The sequence below is a fragment of the Pyxicephalus adspersus genome, chromosome 7 (assembly GCF_032062135.1).
Source record: "Pyxicephalus adspersus chromosome 7, UCB_Pads_2.0, whole genome shotgun sequence".
In the NCBI taxonomy this organism is placed as follows: domain Eukaryota; kingdom Metazoa; phylum Chordata; class Amphibia; order Anura; family Pyxicephalidae; genus Pyxicephalus; species Pyxicephalus adspersus.
In genome coordinates, this window is record NC_092864.1 from 5,192,944 (window position 1) to 5,211,569 (window position 18,626).

The 18,626-nt window shown below is 45.1% G+C and overlaps 1 protein-coding gene across 1 annotated transcript in view; it reads left to right on the plus strand.

Moving 5' to 3' along the window:
- DOC2A (double C2 domain alpha) overlaps window positions 1-18,626 on the plus strand; it is a 31,022-nt gene that overhangs the window by 5,667 nt on the left and 6,729 nt on the right. The window contains exons 3-7 of the mRNA XM_072417191.1: window positions 7,422-7,501; window positions 13,071-13,145; window positions 15,922-16,031; window positions 16,204-16,330; window positions 18,510-18,569. Of these exons, the coding sequence (XP_072273292.1) occupies window positions 7,422-7,501; window positions 13,071-13,145; window positions 15,922-16,031; window positions 16,204-16,330; window positions 18,510-18,569 (452 nt within the window). The remainder of the gene's footprint in view (window positions 1-7,421; window positions 7,502-13,070; window positions 13,146-15,921; window positions 16,032-16,203; window positions 16,331-18,509; window positions 18,570-18,626) is intronic.

Here is an 18,626-nt window from a genome sequence, read left to right on the forward strand (position 1 = left end):
TATATCCTTCCTACTTCTTGTTCTTCCTTCTTTCCTCTATTCCATCATTCCTTACTTCCCCTCTTCCCTCCCACCTCCATTCTTCTTTCTTTCATTTCTTTCTTCCTTTTTCCCTCCCTTCTTTCATCCTTCCTTCAAGCCATGTCAAATAGGTAAACAACCCAGCACATCCACCCAACAAGAAGTTGAAAAATATAAATGTATAGTTAACAATCACGGCGTTAGGGATACGCTGAGTGATTTTGGCCGTACTAAGGTGTCAAATACTAAAGTTTTTAGTTTTGCAATTTGAGCTACCTAAATAATTGCTTTGACAAAAATTGCTATACTCTTTTTTATTTATTTAGATTTATTATATTTATTTAGAGAGTTTTTGTTTGGGTGCATTTGTAGTTTTTGTTTTTTTTCATAAATGTTTTCACCCAATATTTACCTGAATTTTCCACACATCTTTCACATTTAATTATTATGTAAAACGCACCCTTTTTTTTTATATGTGACCTATTTTCTGTTTTCCTGGAGTTCAGCTTTACCTACTCCTTCAAGATATTCTATGAATTTATTCTACAAGTGCATTGTATAGTGCATCAGCTTCAAATCAAAGTTCATGCAATAGAACAGTCAGAGATCAAACAGAAATTCACTGCAGGATCTTTTTTGAACCCAGCATGTACAGAAATTCAAAGGGTCCATAAAAGAGGTAATTCTGGTATTGCTGCACCTGTCTGTCAATCACGTGATTATTATATAGAGAGATCAGCTGACACGTTGATGGATGAAAGCAGCAACAACCAAGTAAAAACCACGGAGGCGAGCTGATCGTCCGACTGTACGAGGAGCTCGCCCGGCTTTCCTTACCATAAAGTGATGCAAATTACTGGTGAGATTTTTAGAAGGAAATAAAAGGAAGCGAGCAGAGAATCTTCATGAATTAATGAAATCCATCTGCAAAAAAGATTGCGGAAAATTATTTTTACTATTCCGAAAATTCACGAAATGTCCAGATAGATGGATTGGAGAATTTGTATAAATAGACAAAGCAGACATTTCAAACATTCATATTCTAATAATTGGCCCCAATTAACACTCAATAACAAAAACACATCACCCTGTCCAAATTTGTAAACCCCTATTAATAAATTGCCATTGAAACACATGGACCTGAAAGATTCCCAGGGAATATTTGTGGGAATGTCAGATTCCCTGGTTTTTAAAGAGAGATTTACATTGATTGCTCTGTATCAGTTTGTGAATGATGCCGTTAAAAATGTGCCCTTTTGACAGATCTGTCACCAAGATTCACTTTTCTGATTCACTTAGTCTGTAGCAAATTGGAAATGGGGCCAATGGACCCCGTAGGGGGTTGGTCCTTTAGCACAAACTCCATCACCTATCTGGGGCCACTTCTAGTCTAATAGCAGTCTTGCTTTGATTGGTCTGCAGAAGAAGTAAGGGATTATATTATGTATATAAGATATGTATTATGTGATATCCCCCCATCCCTCCCTTACTCAATGTAGAACAGCCAATAGGATTACAAAACCTTATGAGGGATATTGCTTTGGTATTAGACAAATTGCATTACAGGGGATAGAAAATACAACCCCTTATCACCCCTGAGCCCTTGGATACCGGATGTAGCAAGGGTTGAGGACAGAGAGCCCTTACTTCATTGATTCAGGTGAACAGATGGGCTGGTAGGGGGTCTGAAAGATGGATTGGCAAGGAATTTAAAGCCTAGATTAGCAAGGGGTCCAAAGGATGGATTGGAAAGGTTTCGTAGGAATAGATTGACAAGGGGTCCAAAAAACGGATTGGCGTGGGGTCAAAAAGATGGATTGGAAAGGGTTTGTAGGAATGGATTGACAAGGGGTCCAAAGAACGGATTGGCAAGGGGTCAAAAAGATGGATTGGAAAGGGTTCGTAGGAATGGATTGACAAGGGGCCCAAAGAACGGATTGGCAAGGGGTCAAAAAGATGGATTGGAAAGGGTTTGTAGGAATGGATTGACAAGGGGCCCAAAGAACAGATTGGCAAGGGGTCAAAAAGATGGATTGGAAAGGGTTCGTAGGAATGGAATGACAAGGGGGCCAAAGAACGGATTGGCAAAGGGTCAAAAAGATGGACTGGAAAGGGTTCCTAGGGGTAGATTGGCAAGGAGGCCAAAGGATAAACTAGAAAGGGGTCAAAAGAATGGACTGGCAATCGGAACAAAGAAAGGTTTGGCAAGGGTTTCTAAGAATGGACTGGCTAGAGGTCCAAAGGATGGATTGGCAAGGAATTCCAAATACAGATTAGCAACGGGTCCCAAAGTTGGATTGGCAATGGGACCAAAGGATGGGTTAGCAGCAAGGGGTCTGATGTATGGATTGGCAAAGAGTTCAAAGGATGAGCTGGCACAGAATCCAAAGGATAGATTGGCAAAGGGACCAAAGAACAGATTAAATATATAATATAAATTGGCAAGGGGTCCAAAGGATGGAAATCAAGGGGTCCAAAGGATCTTTTGGCAGGGGGCCCAAAGTATAGACTGGTAAGGTATCCAAAAGATGGATTGGCAAGGTGTCCAAAAGGTGGGCTAGGAAGCGGTCCAAATGATAGACTTGCAAGGGGTCCAAAGGATGGGCTGGCAAAGAGTCCAAAGTATTAACTAGCAAGGGGTCCAAAAGGGAAAAATAAAAAGGGGTCCAAAGGATGGATTTGCAAGAAGTTTAGAGAATGTATTAGCAAGGGCCAAAGGAGGAGCGGTGAATAATCACTAGTGATCAGCAATCTCCCCCTGTACATATACCCCATACAGGTCCATATAACTCCCCCAGACACGTATGATGTACATGTAGCATGTTCTCCGTCCGCTCGGAGGCTCCTCCCACCTCTGCGTGTAATAGACATGTAATAAACAAGCGGCCACCCAACCATATGAAACCTAACTCAGCAATTGACGCATAACACGCTCAAACAAGCATGTAAGAAGCGCCAGGGTTCCTAAGCGTGCGCGTGTGACTGGGCCCCGAAAGCCGAAGCCGCTCTCCATCTGTTTACAGTCATTTTTCTTTCATTATGACAAATGATCAAAACCCGCGGCATGACGGCGATTTCCTGTTGACTCAGATGGTTTTTCAAAGGCTGCGTGTTTTCCAACAATAGCAGGCGTGCGGCTCCGAGACGAAGAAAACCGATTTCATTCCTACCCGAACGTTCGGTCTAAAGAGAATCATTTCTGAAAAGTCAGCTCTTTCTGGAAAACCAACGCAATCAGCACAGATCGCTGAACGTAGCGATTAAGTAAAATGCATGCTATTCTATCAATATATATTTATTGGGATCTATTGATATCATTCCAACTGTGATAAAGTGTACCTGTCATGAAATTTAAAATCTTCTATGAACTAGGAGTCAATGTGTTATCACCTGACCCCAAAATGTATCATTAGTTTCTTGTTCCAATCGGGTGGTCTTACTAAAATTTGGTGCCCTCTGTCCTAAATTTTCTGGGATGGTCTTGCCCATCTTTTTGCTGACGATCTATTTCGGGTACACTGTCTGTCTTCCCCTTATCAGTCTCAGGAAGAATGATTGATGCAGATGATTGACACTTTCTCCAGATGCAAATTGCTTTTAATGTATTGACTAATTCCGGCCTTCAAAGGCGCCTCGAACGTCTACCCGCCAAACCGCTAATATCTTAAAACTTCCTCGGCTCAGGATGTGAATGCCGAGTAAGGAAGAGGAGGATCCGATGTGTGGGAGGACATGTGTGGGAATGAGGGGGTTAAGCCCACCAGAAACTCATAATTTTCCCACTGCCATGTATTTAAGTGTAACTCCGTGATTCGTTTCCCGCGTCCTCCCCTCCCCCCTAATCAGAAGTATTGTGTGTGTAATTGTGCCGGCTTGTGACTTTTCTTTGCAATCATATATGAGAAGAATAAGTGTTCTAACATGCGGCTCAAACCCACCATCCCTGGGAGCGATTACTGAAATGTGTGAATCGACTTCTATCCCGGAATTCTCATAGAATCCAAAGTGAAAAGGTGTAAATTATGGGTAAAATGTGGGTGAATCTTAGGTGCATACATTTATAAATACAATCATGAATATTGCATCTTCTATTGATTTCAAAGCATTTTTATGAAGTTTGAAAAATTTTGCCAAAATTTCCAAATTATTTACCAAAATTTTGGAGATATGAAAACTCGTAGTTTCCCTGTAATAGAGATTGTTAGGAACTGCATTCATCTATTACCAGGTATTGTGCCCATTAGGAGGGGTCCTAACCCCCCCTGCACCTAGGTCTGTACACCTGTTGTGCCCATTATGAGGGGTCTTTGCCACCCTGCGCTGAGTTCCTGGGTCTGTACACCTGTTGTGCCCATTATGGAGGGTCTTTACCACCCTGTGCTGAGTTCCTGGGTCTGTACACCTGTTGTGCCCATTATGAGGGGTCTTTACCACCCTGCACTAAGCTTCTGAGTCTGTACACCTGCTGTGCCTATTGTAATGGTCTCCCACCATATTTATTACCCATTATCTGGAGACTAGGTGTACATACTATATTGGTATTCATATATTGTCTAACACAGCCTGTGTCCCCAAAGGGGGGATTTGCTGGCCTTTCTTGTCCCAGTTACCAGTGTTATTAACAAAAGAAGGTTTTGCTTTGAATGGAGTCTTATACTGAACACATGCTGATAGAATACCTACCCAGAGGAGTTTTAGTGTCAGAGACATTACTAGATCCAGAATTAGCAGCAGCTTCATTTATCTTGACTTTTCCTCAAGAGTCAACTTTAGCTCCACCTCCTCCTAAGTTTCTTTATTAATTGGATAGATCAATGGACCACCTACCGCTACTGAAAATGTGGGCATCATTGGGGCCCTGGTGCGGTCAGTTATCATGGAATCGTTTATGTTCCAGACACTTCTGCTATCCATGTCACAAAAACCCTGATCACCCATATTACTGAGGGCAGACAGACCTGCAACATTCACCCATCACATGGTACAGGGGAACACTCAGGGGGAATGCAGCTATATCATAGAATTGGGAAGGGGATATATTGTGTCTTACTTTTCTTTTATAAAAGGGTCTGTACACCTGTTGTGCCCATTACAAGGGGTCTTTACCACCCTGCGCTAAGTTCCTGGGTCTGTACACCTGTTTTTTTGTTTTGTTTTTTTAACGGTTACAAATGTTTTCTGTATACATTTTTATAAGTGTCAGGATCGTAGAGATAAAATGGGTTAACGGGCATCAGGTTAATTTTTATTTGTTTATTTTTTTAGTTTATGTTTGTAGAGTGATAATTTTTTTTTTCTTCTTTCATTGCCCCACTTTTACTTGCTCACAGCCCCTGCTATTATGTTTACACTACTATAAAATAAATAACCATCGTGCAGGGATTTGGGGAGCCCCTCATATGGTCACAGAATATGTACAGACCTGGAAACTCAGCATATGGATGACACAAGTCCCTCGTAATGGGCACAGGGGGTGTACAGACCCAGAGACTCAGCATATTGATGGCAGGAGCCCCTCATAATGGGCACAGGGGGTGTACAGACCCAGGGACTCAGCATATTGATGGCAGGATCCCTTCATAATGGGCATAGTAGGGATACAGACCCAGGGACTCAGCAGATTGATGGCAGGAGCCCCTCATAATGGGCACAGGGGGTTTACAGACCTGGGAAATCAGCATATGGATGGCACAAGCCCCTCGTAATGGGCATAGTAGTGATACAGACCCAGGGACTCAGCACAGAGATGGCAGGAGCCCCTCGTATTGGGCACAGGGGGTGTACAGACCCAGGGACTCAGCTTATTGATGGCAGGAGCCCCTCATAATGGACACAGGGGGTGTACAGACCCAGGGACTCAGCATATTGATGCAGGAGCCCCTCATAATGGATACAGGGGGTGTACAGACCCAGGGACTCAGCATATTGATGGCAGGAGCCCCTCATATTGGGCACAGGGGGTGAACAGACCCAGGGACTCAGCATATTGATGGCACAAGCCCCTCGTAATGGGCACAGGGGGTGTACAGACCCAGGGACTCAGCATATTGATGGCAGGAGCCCCTCGTATTGGGCACAGGGGGTGTACAGACCCAGGGACTCAGCACAGGGATAGCAGGAGCTCCTCATGTTGGGTATAGTAGGGGTACAGACTTAGGATTTCAAGGCAGGTATGGTGGGAACACCTCATAACGGGCACAATTGTTGTCCAGAAAAAGAATTGACTGTCAGGATGATAAACTAAAATATCAGTGCTAGGTGAACATTCACTTACAGATGATGTGTCTGCCCTGCAATATTCCCATGTAGATATCTTCTGTTCCAGCATGGCTGGCAGTTTCCCGTAAAAATGGATTCTATGTTGTGTGGTGAGCTGACAGCCGTGGCATCCAATCTGGGCACGGAAACCAAACAAGGATTTGTGTCATTCCAATGTGTGGTCACAGAAATCATTGCTTTGGTGGTGGGGCCACATCCATGAGATGCGTGTAATCACAGAATATCTGCCGCATTATATTTGTATCCTTGGTATGAACATTTCTGGGCGCTTGGCATCCAACTGTTTGCATACCACGATTTGCAGATCGCCCAGTGCCAGCGTCTCCGAGCTCTGCTTCTGGTGCCAGCCTTCTGCTGGACAGGCCCCGGGTGCCGCTACTGGAGAGCGCTGCTAATCTGCGCTCCAGGCAAAAGAGTTCCGGGTAATTAGAGAGGATGGGATGGGAAAAATGACAGTAGTCTTGGCAGATCCTCCGATGTCTGACTTTAAATAATAATTTGACAAACAAAATGTCCCTCTCACTTCTTTTCATTTTATTTACTTTTTTCATTCCCTCTGTTTCTCTCTCTCTCTCTCTCTCTCTCTCTCTCTCTCTCTATATATATATACATAAAAATTTATAGACAAAGAAATCCCAGAGCACTATGAGTGGGCTGCACAGACAGCAATTTTTATCCTTTTTGAAATACATCATCTCTCAATGAATCCTTGGGGGAGGGAGTAGGAGTGGGAGGAGTCTGCTTTACCTTGTGTCTACAAAAGACTCCTCCCACTCCCTCCCCCAAGGATTCGTTAAAGGATGTTGTGTCAAAAATTGAAAATAGCTGAGTGAGGGGGTGGGATAAACATGTGAGAAGTAGCCTAACGCACCATCTAGTGGTTGTATGCAAGGATACACGACATTCATACCCAAAATAAAATGTTTTATTATATCTCAAGCCAAAACCTTTTTTTATTGGTCAGGTTAGAGAAGGGTAAATACCTTGCGTTTTCTTGTCTGTGTCCCATTTGGAGATATATCTAATCTAATCTAATCTAATCTTTTTTTTCAGTACATTCTGTAGCTGTGTTATGTCCTTTTTTTATCTCCATCTGCTGAATCCAAATCTTCTTATTTCAGCATCGCTGGGAACGCTGGAGTTCGAGCTGCTGTATGACCCAGAAAAATGTATCTTGCAGTGCTGCATCCTGAGGGCAAAGGTGAGTCCCTGCCAATCGCTACCCGGGTGTTTACATGGAGGGGACGGGGGATAAGACAGAAGCCTAGGTGGCCCAACCGTGCAACAAAAATGGTTCCAATTCACTTGAATGGGAGAGGTTGGGATTGGTTTTTGGGTCTGATAGGATCCTTATTGCACTACCCATAATGCACCTGCTAGCCAGAGACCATGTTGACCCCTGGCCAATATCTCAGCACCCCATCAGCCCCTTCCACACTCCAGAAAAATATAAAATTTTGAGGGTTGGAGTTTATCTTTAAGTCCCAGTGTCACCCGAGGCTTCCATAATAATCCTCAGAATCGTTTTTCATACAAAGAAAACATTATCCAGTTTGGAAGGGGAGTTTGTTTGGCACATAATTGCGGAAGATTGCAGCTGCCGTCAGACACGCATCTTACTATTGCGGTAATGAAGAAGCAGAATTCAATTAGAGGGAATCATTTATTGATGTGTCTCCCCCGGTGAGACGTACGGCGTGCAAGAGACGGAACATCTCGTCGGTGTGTCTCACTCAGCGTGCTGTAGACAGATACATGAGAGGATGGCTGGGGCAGGAGGGGCAGCATCTGCTACCCACCGACCGCTGATTTAACCCATTAGGGTGCCAGAGAGCGTGTTTTGTTAGACGCGTGCTCTGAATCAGTATTAAATTCCTGATGTGTCACAATGTACAGCAACAGTGTCAGGGAAGACTTCAGCCCAGGGACTTTGTCTAGGGTGGGATGATTTCATCAGCCTGCTGCAGGCAGGAGGAAGCATTTTCTGCACAGACAGCAATTGTTATCCTCTTTGAGACACAACATCGCTTAATAAATCCTTGGGGGAGGGAGGAGTCTGCTCTACCTTGTGTCTAACTAAAGAGCACACTCTTCGCCCAAGGATTTATTGAGGGATGTTGTGACTCAAAGGGAAAAAAAATTGAAAATAACTTTTAGCTATTGAACTCAGTAAACAATAGGTAGGAGTGAAGGTTGGGTTAAACATTTGAAAAGTAGCCTAATGCACCACCTAGTGGTTCCTTGCAAGATTGCACAACATGCATACCCAACAATAAACATGTTTTATTATATCTAAAGCCAAAACTTATGTATAAATTATTTTAGATCAGGAAGCATTTTCTCTTTCCCAGTCACCCCAACATTTTAAGTTTTGTAGCAAGGGCTGATCTGTATCAGACATTACTAAACACAGCCAGGAATTTCACATCACCGGGATTTACATGAGCCGGCATCTCAGTCCAGGAATTAGACGGTGACCACGGAAGATGCCAGGTGCTCTGTGATCTCTGGGATAGGTAATACATACCTGGAATTTGCATGCTGCATTTATGGCAGACCTGCACGGCTCCTGGTACCTTGCCAGTCACTTGCCCAACCTGTGCCAATGATTGCAGAATTGCTAGTTCACTGCCACCCCCATTCAATCTCTATTGAGCTGTGGCTTGCACACATTACATTTCTGTCTCCCCGATGGTATGAAGAAACAGTAACCTCACCGCAACCTCACCGCCAGTCTGAACATTGCCTTACTGTAAAAATATTCTATCTTCGGAATTATCGTTTTCATGTAATCAGTCCCAGAGTTGTAGGAAGCAGCTTTAACCCTCCATACACACTGCACACACAGTGCGGCAAACCTAAAGACATTGCATGGGATGCCAGTGACTTGGAATCAACCTCTGCAAAGGTGGGGGAATCACAAAGCGGGGGGCTGAGCTTTGCCTGGAGATACACTTTATATGAATACAATATTTATTTTGTATATTATGCATTACTTGTAGCTATATTGATTTTCTTTCCGCCTTTGGTCCCCATTGGCGCCGTTTTACTTATATTGGCGCTGTTTCTTTCTTTTATTGTCTCCTTGCATTCACCTAAACTCAGATCTGAGCTGGAATCATGCATTGATATGATTGTAAAATTTATTAATATTTATGGTGTTACAAAGTATCAGTGATACACTGTATAGGGTGACAGGTTAGGAATTATTCATACAGATTTATAAAATGACTGACAGGTCCTCTTTATACAGAGAAGCCTCTTCTATATGGGGGGTTTATATAGAGAGGTCATGTGATCATATTCCATCTTCATGGGGGCTGGGGGAGGTTTTTATTTCCATTTTTCTGGTAACAATAGAAAACTTGTCTCATTCATTGAATACAGCTCACACAGCAGATACAATGGGCTGTTTATCGACCTCGGTTCTCCCCCCGGTAATGACACGGCAGGTGTGATTTATTAAAGGATTGCAATGCTTTGTGTTTAAAGATTCAATCAATAACAGATTTCATCTCATATACTACACAATGTAACGTTTAATGAGAGCGGAGCCCGCAGGAAACACTCAGATCTGTATGGGGGGTAATGGAGCGTATTATATCAGGCTGGGAGAAGGAGCTGGGGGCCAATCCCTAACATACCAATGCACAGGGATGGTGGTAGCCCCGTATAAAGGGCACAGTGGGTGTACAGAACCAGGACCTTAGCACAGGAATGGTAGGAGTTGCTAAAATTGGGCCCAGCAGGTGTACAGAACCAGAACCTCAGCACAGTAATGGTAGGAGCCCTGTATAATGGGCATAGCAAGTGTACAAAACCAGGACCTCAGCACAGGGGATGGCGGGAACGCTTCATAATGAGCACAGAAGAATTACAGATCCAGGAGCTCAACACATGAATGGTCAGAGTCCCTTATATTGGGCACAGCAGGTGTACAGAACCAAAACCTCAGCTCAGGAATGGTCCGATCCCCTTATATTAGGGACAACAGGTGTACAGAACCAGGACCTTAGCACAGGAATGGTAGGAGTTGCTAAAATTGGGCCCAGCAGGTGTACAGAACATGGACTTCAGCACAGGAATGGTAGGAGCCTCTCATAATGGGCACAGCAGGTGTACAGAACCAGGACCTTAGCACAGGAATGGTAGGAGCCTCTAATAATGGGCACAGCAGGTGAGCAGAACCAGGACCTCAGCTCGGGAATGGTCCAAGCCCTTTATAATGGGCACATCAGGTGTACAGAACCAGGACCAGAGCACAGGAATGGTAGCAGCCCCCTATATTAGGCCCAGCAGGTGTATAGAACTTCTATGCTACCATAAGAATTGTAGTAGCCTCTCATAATGGGCACAGCAGGTGAGCAGAACCAGGACCTCAGCACAGGAATGGTAGGAGCCTCTAATAATAGGCACAGCAGGTGAGCAGAACTGGGACTTTAGCAAAGGAATAGTAGGAGTCTCGCGTTAAGGGGACAGCAGGTGTACAGAACCAAAACATCAGCTCAGGAATAGTCCAAGTGTGGACTGAATTAATCCAGTGTGGACTGACCCATTACAGATCACAATATCTAACATTCTATGCTTGTAATACAGACATATGGAGGAAATCTGTAATGAGAAAATTAGTGAGTTTCAGCATGCCTGACCAGTTTTTCCTTAGCAATGGATGCCATCTATGGTGCTTGGTGAGCTGACAGCCACGCTTACAAGGAAGCTGGCACTCACAGTGGGCGCTAAGTCTCAAACAGTTGGCAAGCCACGACGCCGTGTGCCAATATTCCAGGCAGCGTCTCCAGACTCTGCAAACATGGGTTCTTCCTGGCAGTGTGCGGTGCAAGCCTTCTGCTAGACTGGCCCAGGGGGAGACTGCTTCTAATCTCTGCTTTGGGCAAAAGAGTTCCGGATAATTAGAGAGAACCGCAATGGACGGGAAAAATGACAGTAAAATCTTGGCAGACGTGATTTGAAGACGATTGTCTAATGGCTAAATGATAATCCTGCAAAGAACTGATTTTCCACTTTCTCCGTCTTACTCTCCTATGTGCCCATTTGTAAGGTTATGTTGGCTCACCATTACAATTTATCCCAAAGGTGTTCAGGTCAGGAGGTCAGGGCTCTGTGCAGGATACTCCAGTTCCTCCTTTGGTGACCCCATGTCTTTATGGAGTTGGCTTTGTACCCCGGGGCACAGTCATGAGGTAACAGAAAAGGGTCTTCACCAAACTGTGACATCAAGGCTGGAAAAGCACAATTGTCTGCAATATCTTGTATGATGGAGGATTACCAGGACCCTTCACTGGGGACAACTGAACCCATCGATTGCAGGGGGTCCATATATTTTCCCATGCAGCCAATCACTATGTAAGCAAAGGTACCCTGCCAAGTGTGATTGCCAAACACACGGGCACAGATGGCCATCCGGCTGGTCTAAGTACTGTACACAACCATTGCCTTAGGCATTGGGAAAACAATCATTGCCTTAAGCAGTGCCCAGGTTCCAATGCCCTGAAACTTGGCCAAAGAGTCAAAACTGGCACCTGAGTCTTCTGATGCAGGAATTGTAATACTGGCAATGCTTTTATATTTTATTTAAACAGTTAGAAAAATGCATTACCCTAAATTTGTTCCCTTTTGTCTGGAGTTCTTCCATTAAAATAGCAGCGCTCCTTCTGGCACGTAAGGTGGCACTCCTGTTCTGTTACCTCATAGCTGTATGTCTGAGGTGTTGGATCATCTAAACCAATGCTGCCCCTGACGACTACTCTCAAGAGCTTTGGGTAACATTTGGTGGTGTCACTACTCTCCTTGCTGAAGGCTTAGACGTGAGGAAGCAAAGCCCTGCCTCTACCAAGATGGCGGCCTCCATATAGGGATGCAGTTCAGAACAAGGCATGGCAGGTCAGCTGAAGGGAAACCACAATCAATACTGATGACTTGTCCTGTGCCCACTGCCTGGCATATTTTGGGCAGTGCAATTCTGCTTTCAATGGAACCAGAGGTTGTAACATTACCCCAGTAGGTTCTCCAGAAGATGGAAAAACAATCTGGTTTAATTCTGCAGCATCTACCAATAATTTAACCTTTAAAGGATGGCTCCTTCTTTCCTATTAGAATTACATTAGGCGGGTCATTTGGTGATTGCCAGTGCAGAAAGGATCCATGGCAGTCACCCTTGTGCTGTTGTCATTGTATAGCAATAAGAGGGGTCCTGGTGGTCGGTGACTCCTGGGTGAGTTTGGTTTGCTATGTCAGTTCCTTGTCATACAGCTGTGGAGGGGTGAGGCAGAGGACCGATAGCGCTCTTATCCTTTAATCCCTGATTCTTCTGCCTGCTTTGCGGAAATTAAACCCGCAGCAGGTATTACCCCTAAATCCCTGGTGGACATCACTAATTCCACTAAGCCTGTTACTGACACAGATCCTGCACCGTTCGGCCATGCTGCGCAAAGCAGCCCAGCAGGAATCTGAATATAGGTTAGTTGTGTGAGCGTGTCTAACTCCTCCATAAAGGCTTAGAGGCCGATCCTGGCTGGGTGGCTAAATAATCAGAAAATGATGTACAGCATATAGAAAGGCAGAGCAGAGTATTTCAGGAGAGGAGAGTTATAGAGGAAGGAGCAGAGTCCTCCAGCAGAGCAGAGTATTTCAGTAGAGGAGAGTAAAATAATGATTATAATTGTATAATTGTGATGTACGTAGTTTTCTAACATTGTGGGTGCAGCTAAATGTCGGCTTCATATTTGTAACTTTCAGTATTCATTTTTTAGGGACTGAAGCCAATGGATTTCAATGGTCTGGCTGACCCCTATGTGAAGATTCACCTTCTTCCTGGAGCATGCAAGGTACAGAAGATGTCATATCTTTCTTTGTCTCATGATAACCTTCTTTTCCCTCTCTCATTGAAAGGAGTACAACTCCCTGTCCATCTCCATGTCATCTGTGACTCCTTACCCTTCCTTCTTCTTTATCCCCTGTGGAACCTTCCTGCACATTTAGATGACATACTAAAATTGTGGCAGATGACCTGCTTGTGTTACCTGTAGAAATCTCCTCTTATAAACCAATCTCAGGAACCCCCAAGGAGGTCCAATCACCATTTAGGACAGATTCACAGTCAATAAATTCAACCCTAAAGGACATCCATTGATGCAGCCAACCATGGCGGCCATCATGGGGGACAAGGGGTACCAGGCCTGGCAAGCTAGAAATTTATTGAGATCCGGCCAATACTCAAAAAGTTTTCCTTTCCTGGCAGTTGCTAACCAGAACCACTCATGTACCATAAATGCAATAGATCCAGGTGCAAGTAGAGGATTTAGACCCCAGCAAAGGGGTCAGGTGCAAGTGGGACCTGGCCCCTTGCTATCCCAAACCCCCCAACATGCACCTGGCTCCTCTGCTGCCTATCCCAAACCCAACACTTGCACTTGGTTACCTTGCCTTGTTAGCTCAAACCCACAACTTGACTTTTAGACATAGGGGTGGGTGGGGAAGCCCACCTAGTATGGGCCCTAGATATTGCTAATGACCCCCTGCAGTCAATACATAGCGTAATGTACAAGTAATGTAAAAGCTTGAACACCAGACTATTACATGAATTCCAAAACCATGGGCGTTAATATTGTGGTTTGGAGGATGTCAGTGGGCATTGGTGCCCATTTGGTGCTGATGTTGGAAGAGAATACCAGGCCCACAATCCATCCCTATGTGTTCAGTAGGGCTGAGGTCAGATAAGGACATTTGAGTTTCTCCTCCAGACTGGTGACACCGCGTCTTTATAGAGCCAGCTTTGTACAGGGGGACGCAGTCAATTCCACAAAAAGGTTGAATGCTTGTGATTTAGAAAGTCATTAAAACCATTACTGCTCACTGGAACCCCCTGAACTCAGTCATTTGGAGGGGGTCCGCATGATTTTGGCCATGCATGGCACAATACAAATCTACCGAGCCTTTATAATATCTTTTTATCTCCCTACATTCACCCCTTGAATATAAAATAGCAATAACCATCGGTTCAATTGGAGGATAGCAGGTGCGGTTCTGTAATGATGCCACCTCACTCTGTGCCCAAACACTCATTATACCACCACTTCCAATGCCCCGTGTGTGATCCGCACCTCTGGCACAGTGTGACATATGCCTGGCTCTGTGCCAAGCAGGATACATGGTCGGAACGCCTGGGGAGCAGCCGGAAATAAAATCAATCACTTGGCTGGCTTCAAAGGCCATGATTAATAAATTACAGTTTCAAGAATCAGCTTGGTTTTCGGAGTGTAAATATGTGACAGCTTCAGGAATAGTAATAAGGAAAAAAAGTCGGAGAGAGGCACACTGCCGTGCTTGGATTTAACTGCACCAAAGGTGGCAAGAGGCTGGCAGAAAATGCTGTGTATGAGAACAGGACAGGTTCTCTTTAAGAGGTTTATGTGATGTTTCATTTTCTCTTAAAATAAAAAGCTGCGAATGATTTTTTTACCCCAAATTTATTCTAAATCATCTCTAAAGCAATTTTTTGGCATTTCTTTGATATAAAAGGGAGATAAAATATTTAGAATCATGGGACACTTACCTCTAACAGCGCCCCCCTCCAGCGGTGACAGGTACAGATTTTAGTTGCTACTCTGCCTGACACCATCTACCATTCCCACAATGCTTCTGCTCACCCATCGGATGCCCATTGATGATGTAACTCCTCCACATTAGTGACATCATCCCCATGCATGGGCTCTGCTCTCAGCATTGAGGAAGTGATAACATTTTTGGGTTTATTACCTCTGACTGAACGCCCATTGGATAGATTTTTCTTCCTTGTGACACCCTCTATGTGTATATGTCACATGAAGGCACTAAGCCCATTCAAAGTGAATCCTCTGCAGTGCTCTGGGATGGCAGAGCTGAGTAGACTTGTATTGCAGAACAAGGAATAGGGCTGAGTGCCTTGGGCCTAACGCTGGTGCCCATAGGACTGCACAGTCATCTATAGACAAATGATGTAGCCTCCAATAAACTAGAAGTTGATGGTTGCTGCGACTTCAGCTGGGCATTAAACCGGAACGTGCCCAATCTCCATGTGTCTGTAATTCCCGGCCGTCTGCTATTCTCTAAATATCCATCATTGTGCCCTAAATATCTACCCGCATTGTGCCAGCTGCTCTCTATCCCTGGCAAAGCTGTCTGGGCTCTGTATGTTTAACTGCTCCACATTTTACACTTAATCCTTTATTGCGATCCTTGCTTCCTCATAATCACCCGCCACTCTCCTGAGAGCTCTGGGCCCCTGTGTGCTGCATCAGGCTCCGGATTAAAGAGGCTCCCTCTGCCCTCCCTAATAATATTCTAATAAGGGGGAGACTCTGCAATGAGGTTCTAGACTACCCTAGCCATTCCTAGCCATTCCATGATAATCAGATAATGTATCGCTCGGCGCTGTTTGTTGGAGACAATGGGGCCACAGTTGAGCAAATAAAAAAAAATCAGATGGGATTGTCCTATGAAGTCACAGATATGGAGGAACGGATATATTTTAAGATATATTTATGTTAAGAAAAGTCATATCTGCCAGGATGAATAAAAAGAAATAAAATAAACAATAACAATGTTGATTTCCCTGCCTTCCAGGCAAACAAGCTGAAGACGCGCACCGTGCGGAACAACCTGAACCCCACCTGGAATGAAAGCCTGACGTATTGCGGGATCACCTCGGAGGACATGGGAAAGAAGATTCTACGGTGAGAGTTCAATTTATTGATTTCTGTTCTGGGAGACGACATAAAGCAAATCACTGAATACTATAATAATATTATATAAGAGCTGTGTTATCCGAGGGTATTAGATGGTGGGTCCTCCCTTTCAGTCAGGGTCATGGAAAGCCCCATCATGGCGTCTGTTATGTTTTCTCAGGATCTCTGTGTGTGATGAAGACAAACTAAGTCATAATGAGTTCATCGGAGAGACGAGAGTCCCACTGCGCAGGCTAAAACCCGGAGAGAGGAAACACTTCAACCTCTGCCTGGAGCGTCAGATCCCCGTAAGTGAATAAGTATTGCATATTCACCCATCAATTCAGGGTCGAGTGACTTTACTTTTGCTCTACTGCTGTTAGGAATATCATTTTGGTCCAACTAGTTTGTGTTGATTAACTATACAGAGCATTCTGGGGGATTTCTGTGAATTTTAGCTCTTTAGAGAACCCATGGTGCTTTGGAAATCCTTTGTCAAATATTTAATTTAAATAAATATATATATGAGTAGGAAGACTCATAAACATGTATCAGTGTCACAGTCCTGGGTGCCCATTATTCAGAAATATTAATATAGAGGGTAGTGTATCAAACAGGAATTCCACAGGAGAAGCAAAGAGAATTACATAAACATATTTATTTGAAGTGATCCTGAAATCCAAAATATCAGCTCCTTGCGATAGATGTAGTATTATTGGGGTCTGTGTCTCCTACCTTCTCTCCATTCCAATGTTGCAATCTGCAATTTAGAGCATCTAACATTTTGGTTACTGGTAACCTCTGCCATGTGCTATGGTTTCACCCTCCAAACCCAGAACACAGCAGTGACATAGAGGAACCATAGCACAGTGTGGGGGGCACAGCTGCCCATGTCCTCAACCTTCCCTCCATTCAGACTGCCCATGTCTCCAACCTTCCTTCTATTCCAGTAGCTCATGTCTTCAACCTTCCCTCTATTCCAGCTGCCCATGTCCCCAACCTTCCCTCCATTCCAGTAGCTCATGTCTTCAACCTTCCCCAGTAGCTCATGTCTTCAACCTTCCCTCTATTCCAGCTGCCCATGTCCCCAACCTTCCCTCCATTCCAGTAGCTCATGTCTTCAACCTTCCCTCCATTCAGACTGCCCATGTCTCCAACCTTCCCTCCATTCCAGCAGCCCATGTCTCCAACCTATCCTCTATTCCAGCTGCCCATGTCTTCAACCTTCCTCTCATACTGGGGGGCTATGTCTTCAATCTTCCCTCCTTTCAGACTGCCCATGTCCCCAACCTTCCCTCCATTCCAGTAGCTCATGTCTTCAACCTTCCCTCCATTCAAACTGCCCATGTCTTCAACCTTCCCTCCATTCAAGCTGCCCATGTCTTCAACCTTCCCTCCATTCAGCTGCCCATGTCTTCAACCTTCCCTCCATTCAAACTGCCCATGTCTTCAACCTTCCCTCCTTTCAGACTGCCCATGTCTTCAACCTCCCCTCCATTCCAGCAGCCCATGTCTCCAACCTTCCTCTCATACTGGGGGCCCATGTCTTCAACCTTCCCTCCTTTCAGACTGCCCATCTCCCCAATCCCCAACCTTCCCTCCATTCCAGCTGCCCATGTCTCCAACCTTCCCTCCATTCCAGCTGCCAATGTCTCCAACCTTCCTCTCATACTGGGGGCCCATGTCTCCAATCTTACCTCCATTCCAGCCGCCCATGTCTCCAACCTTCCCTCCATTCAGGCTGCCCATGTCTCCAGGCTTCCTCCCGTTCCAGGGGCCCATGTCTCCAATCTTACCTCTATTCCAGCCGCCCATGTCTCCATTCTGCACCATTCCAGCATTGCCATCGCCTAACCCCCATTCTCCAACACAATCTTCCAGCCTCTATCCCTCCACCCCCCATACGGGGTCAAAGGATATATCCCTGACATTTGGCAGGGGATGTGGGCATTGGATACCCCTGGAGAAGTCTTATGGGGGTAGCAGCCCTGGATTGGAGGGTAGATATGTGACACGGATAGCTGACAGGGCAATCTTAAATAAACCCCAACCCACTGTAGTGCCCCTTTAACTCATAAAGGTGAGTGGGGATCAGGTGACACGGATTCAGCTCTCTCTAGCAGTCGGTGACACGGCAGAGGGGTGAGATGGGCCGCAGGGAGCCTGGTGATATGTATTACCCAGACATCTCCTGAAAGGAAAGTGCCCATCAGGAGGGATTAGGGACTTCCTGAGCCTGGGTGGGGATCGGTGGTAATAGCAGGGATAGCTCATACTTCAGCACCGGCAGCGGGGACAGCTCCGAATATGAGGAGAGCTGGGTATGAATAGCGAGCTCACATCCTGGGATTGGAGGACTTTCAGCACCCCCGGGGGGACAGCTCCTAGCAGAGGAAGGAGAGTAGCTAATGGGACTCAGCAGACGCAGCGGAGGCCTTACATAAGAAGTGTCGGTACTGATTCTTGTTCTGTTTCCTTTTCTCCCAGCTGGCCTCTCCTTCCTCAATGTCAGCCGCTCTGCGAGGGATTTCGTGTTACCTCAAAGAGGTGAGATCATCTGCAGGAAAAGGTGGGGGCTAAAGGAGAGCTCCACTTGGGGTCAAA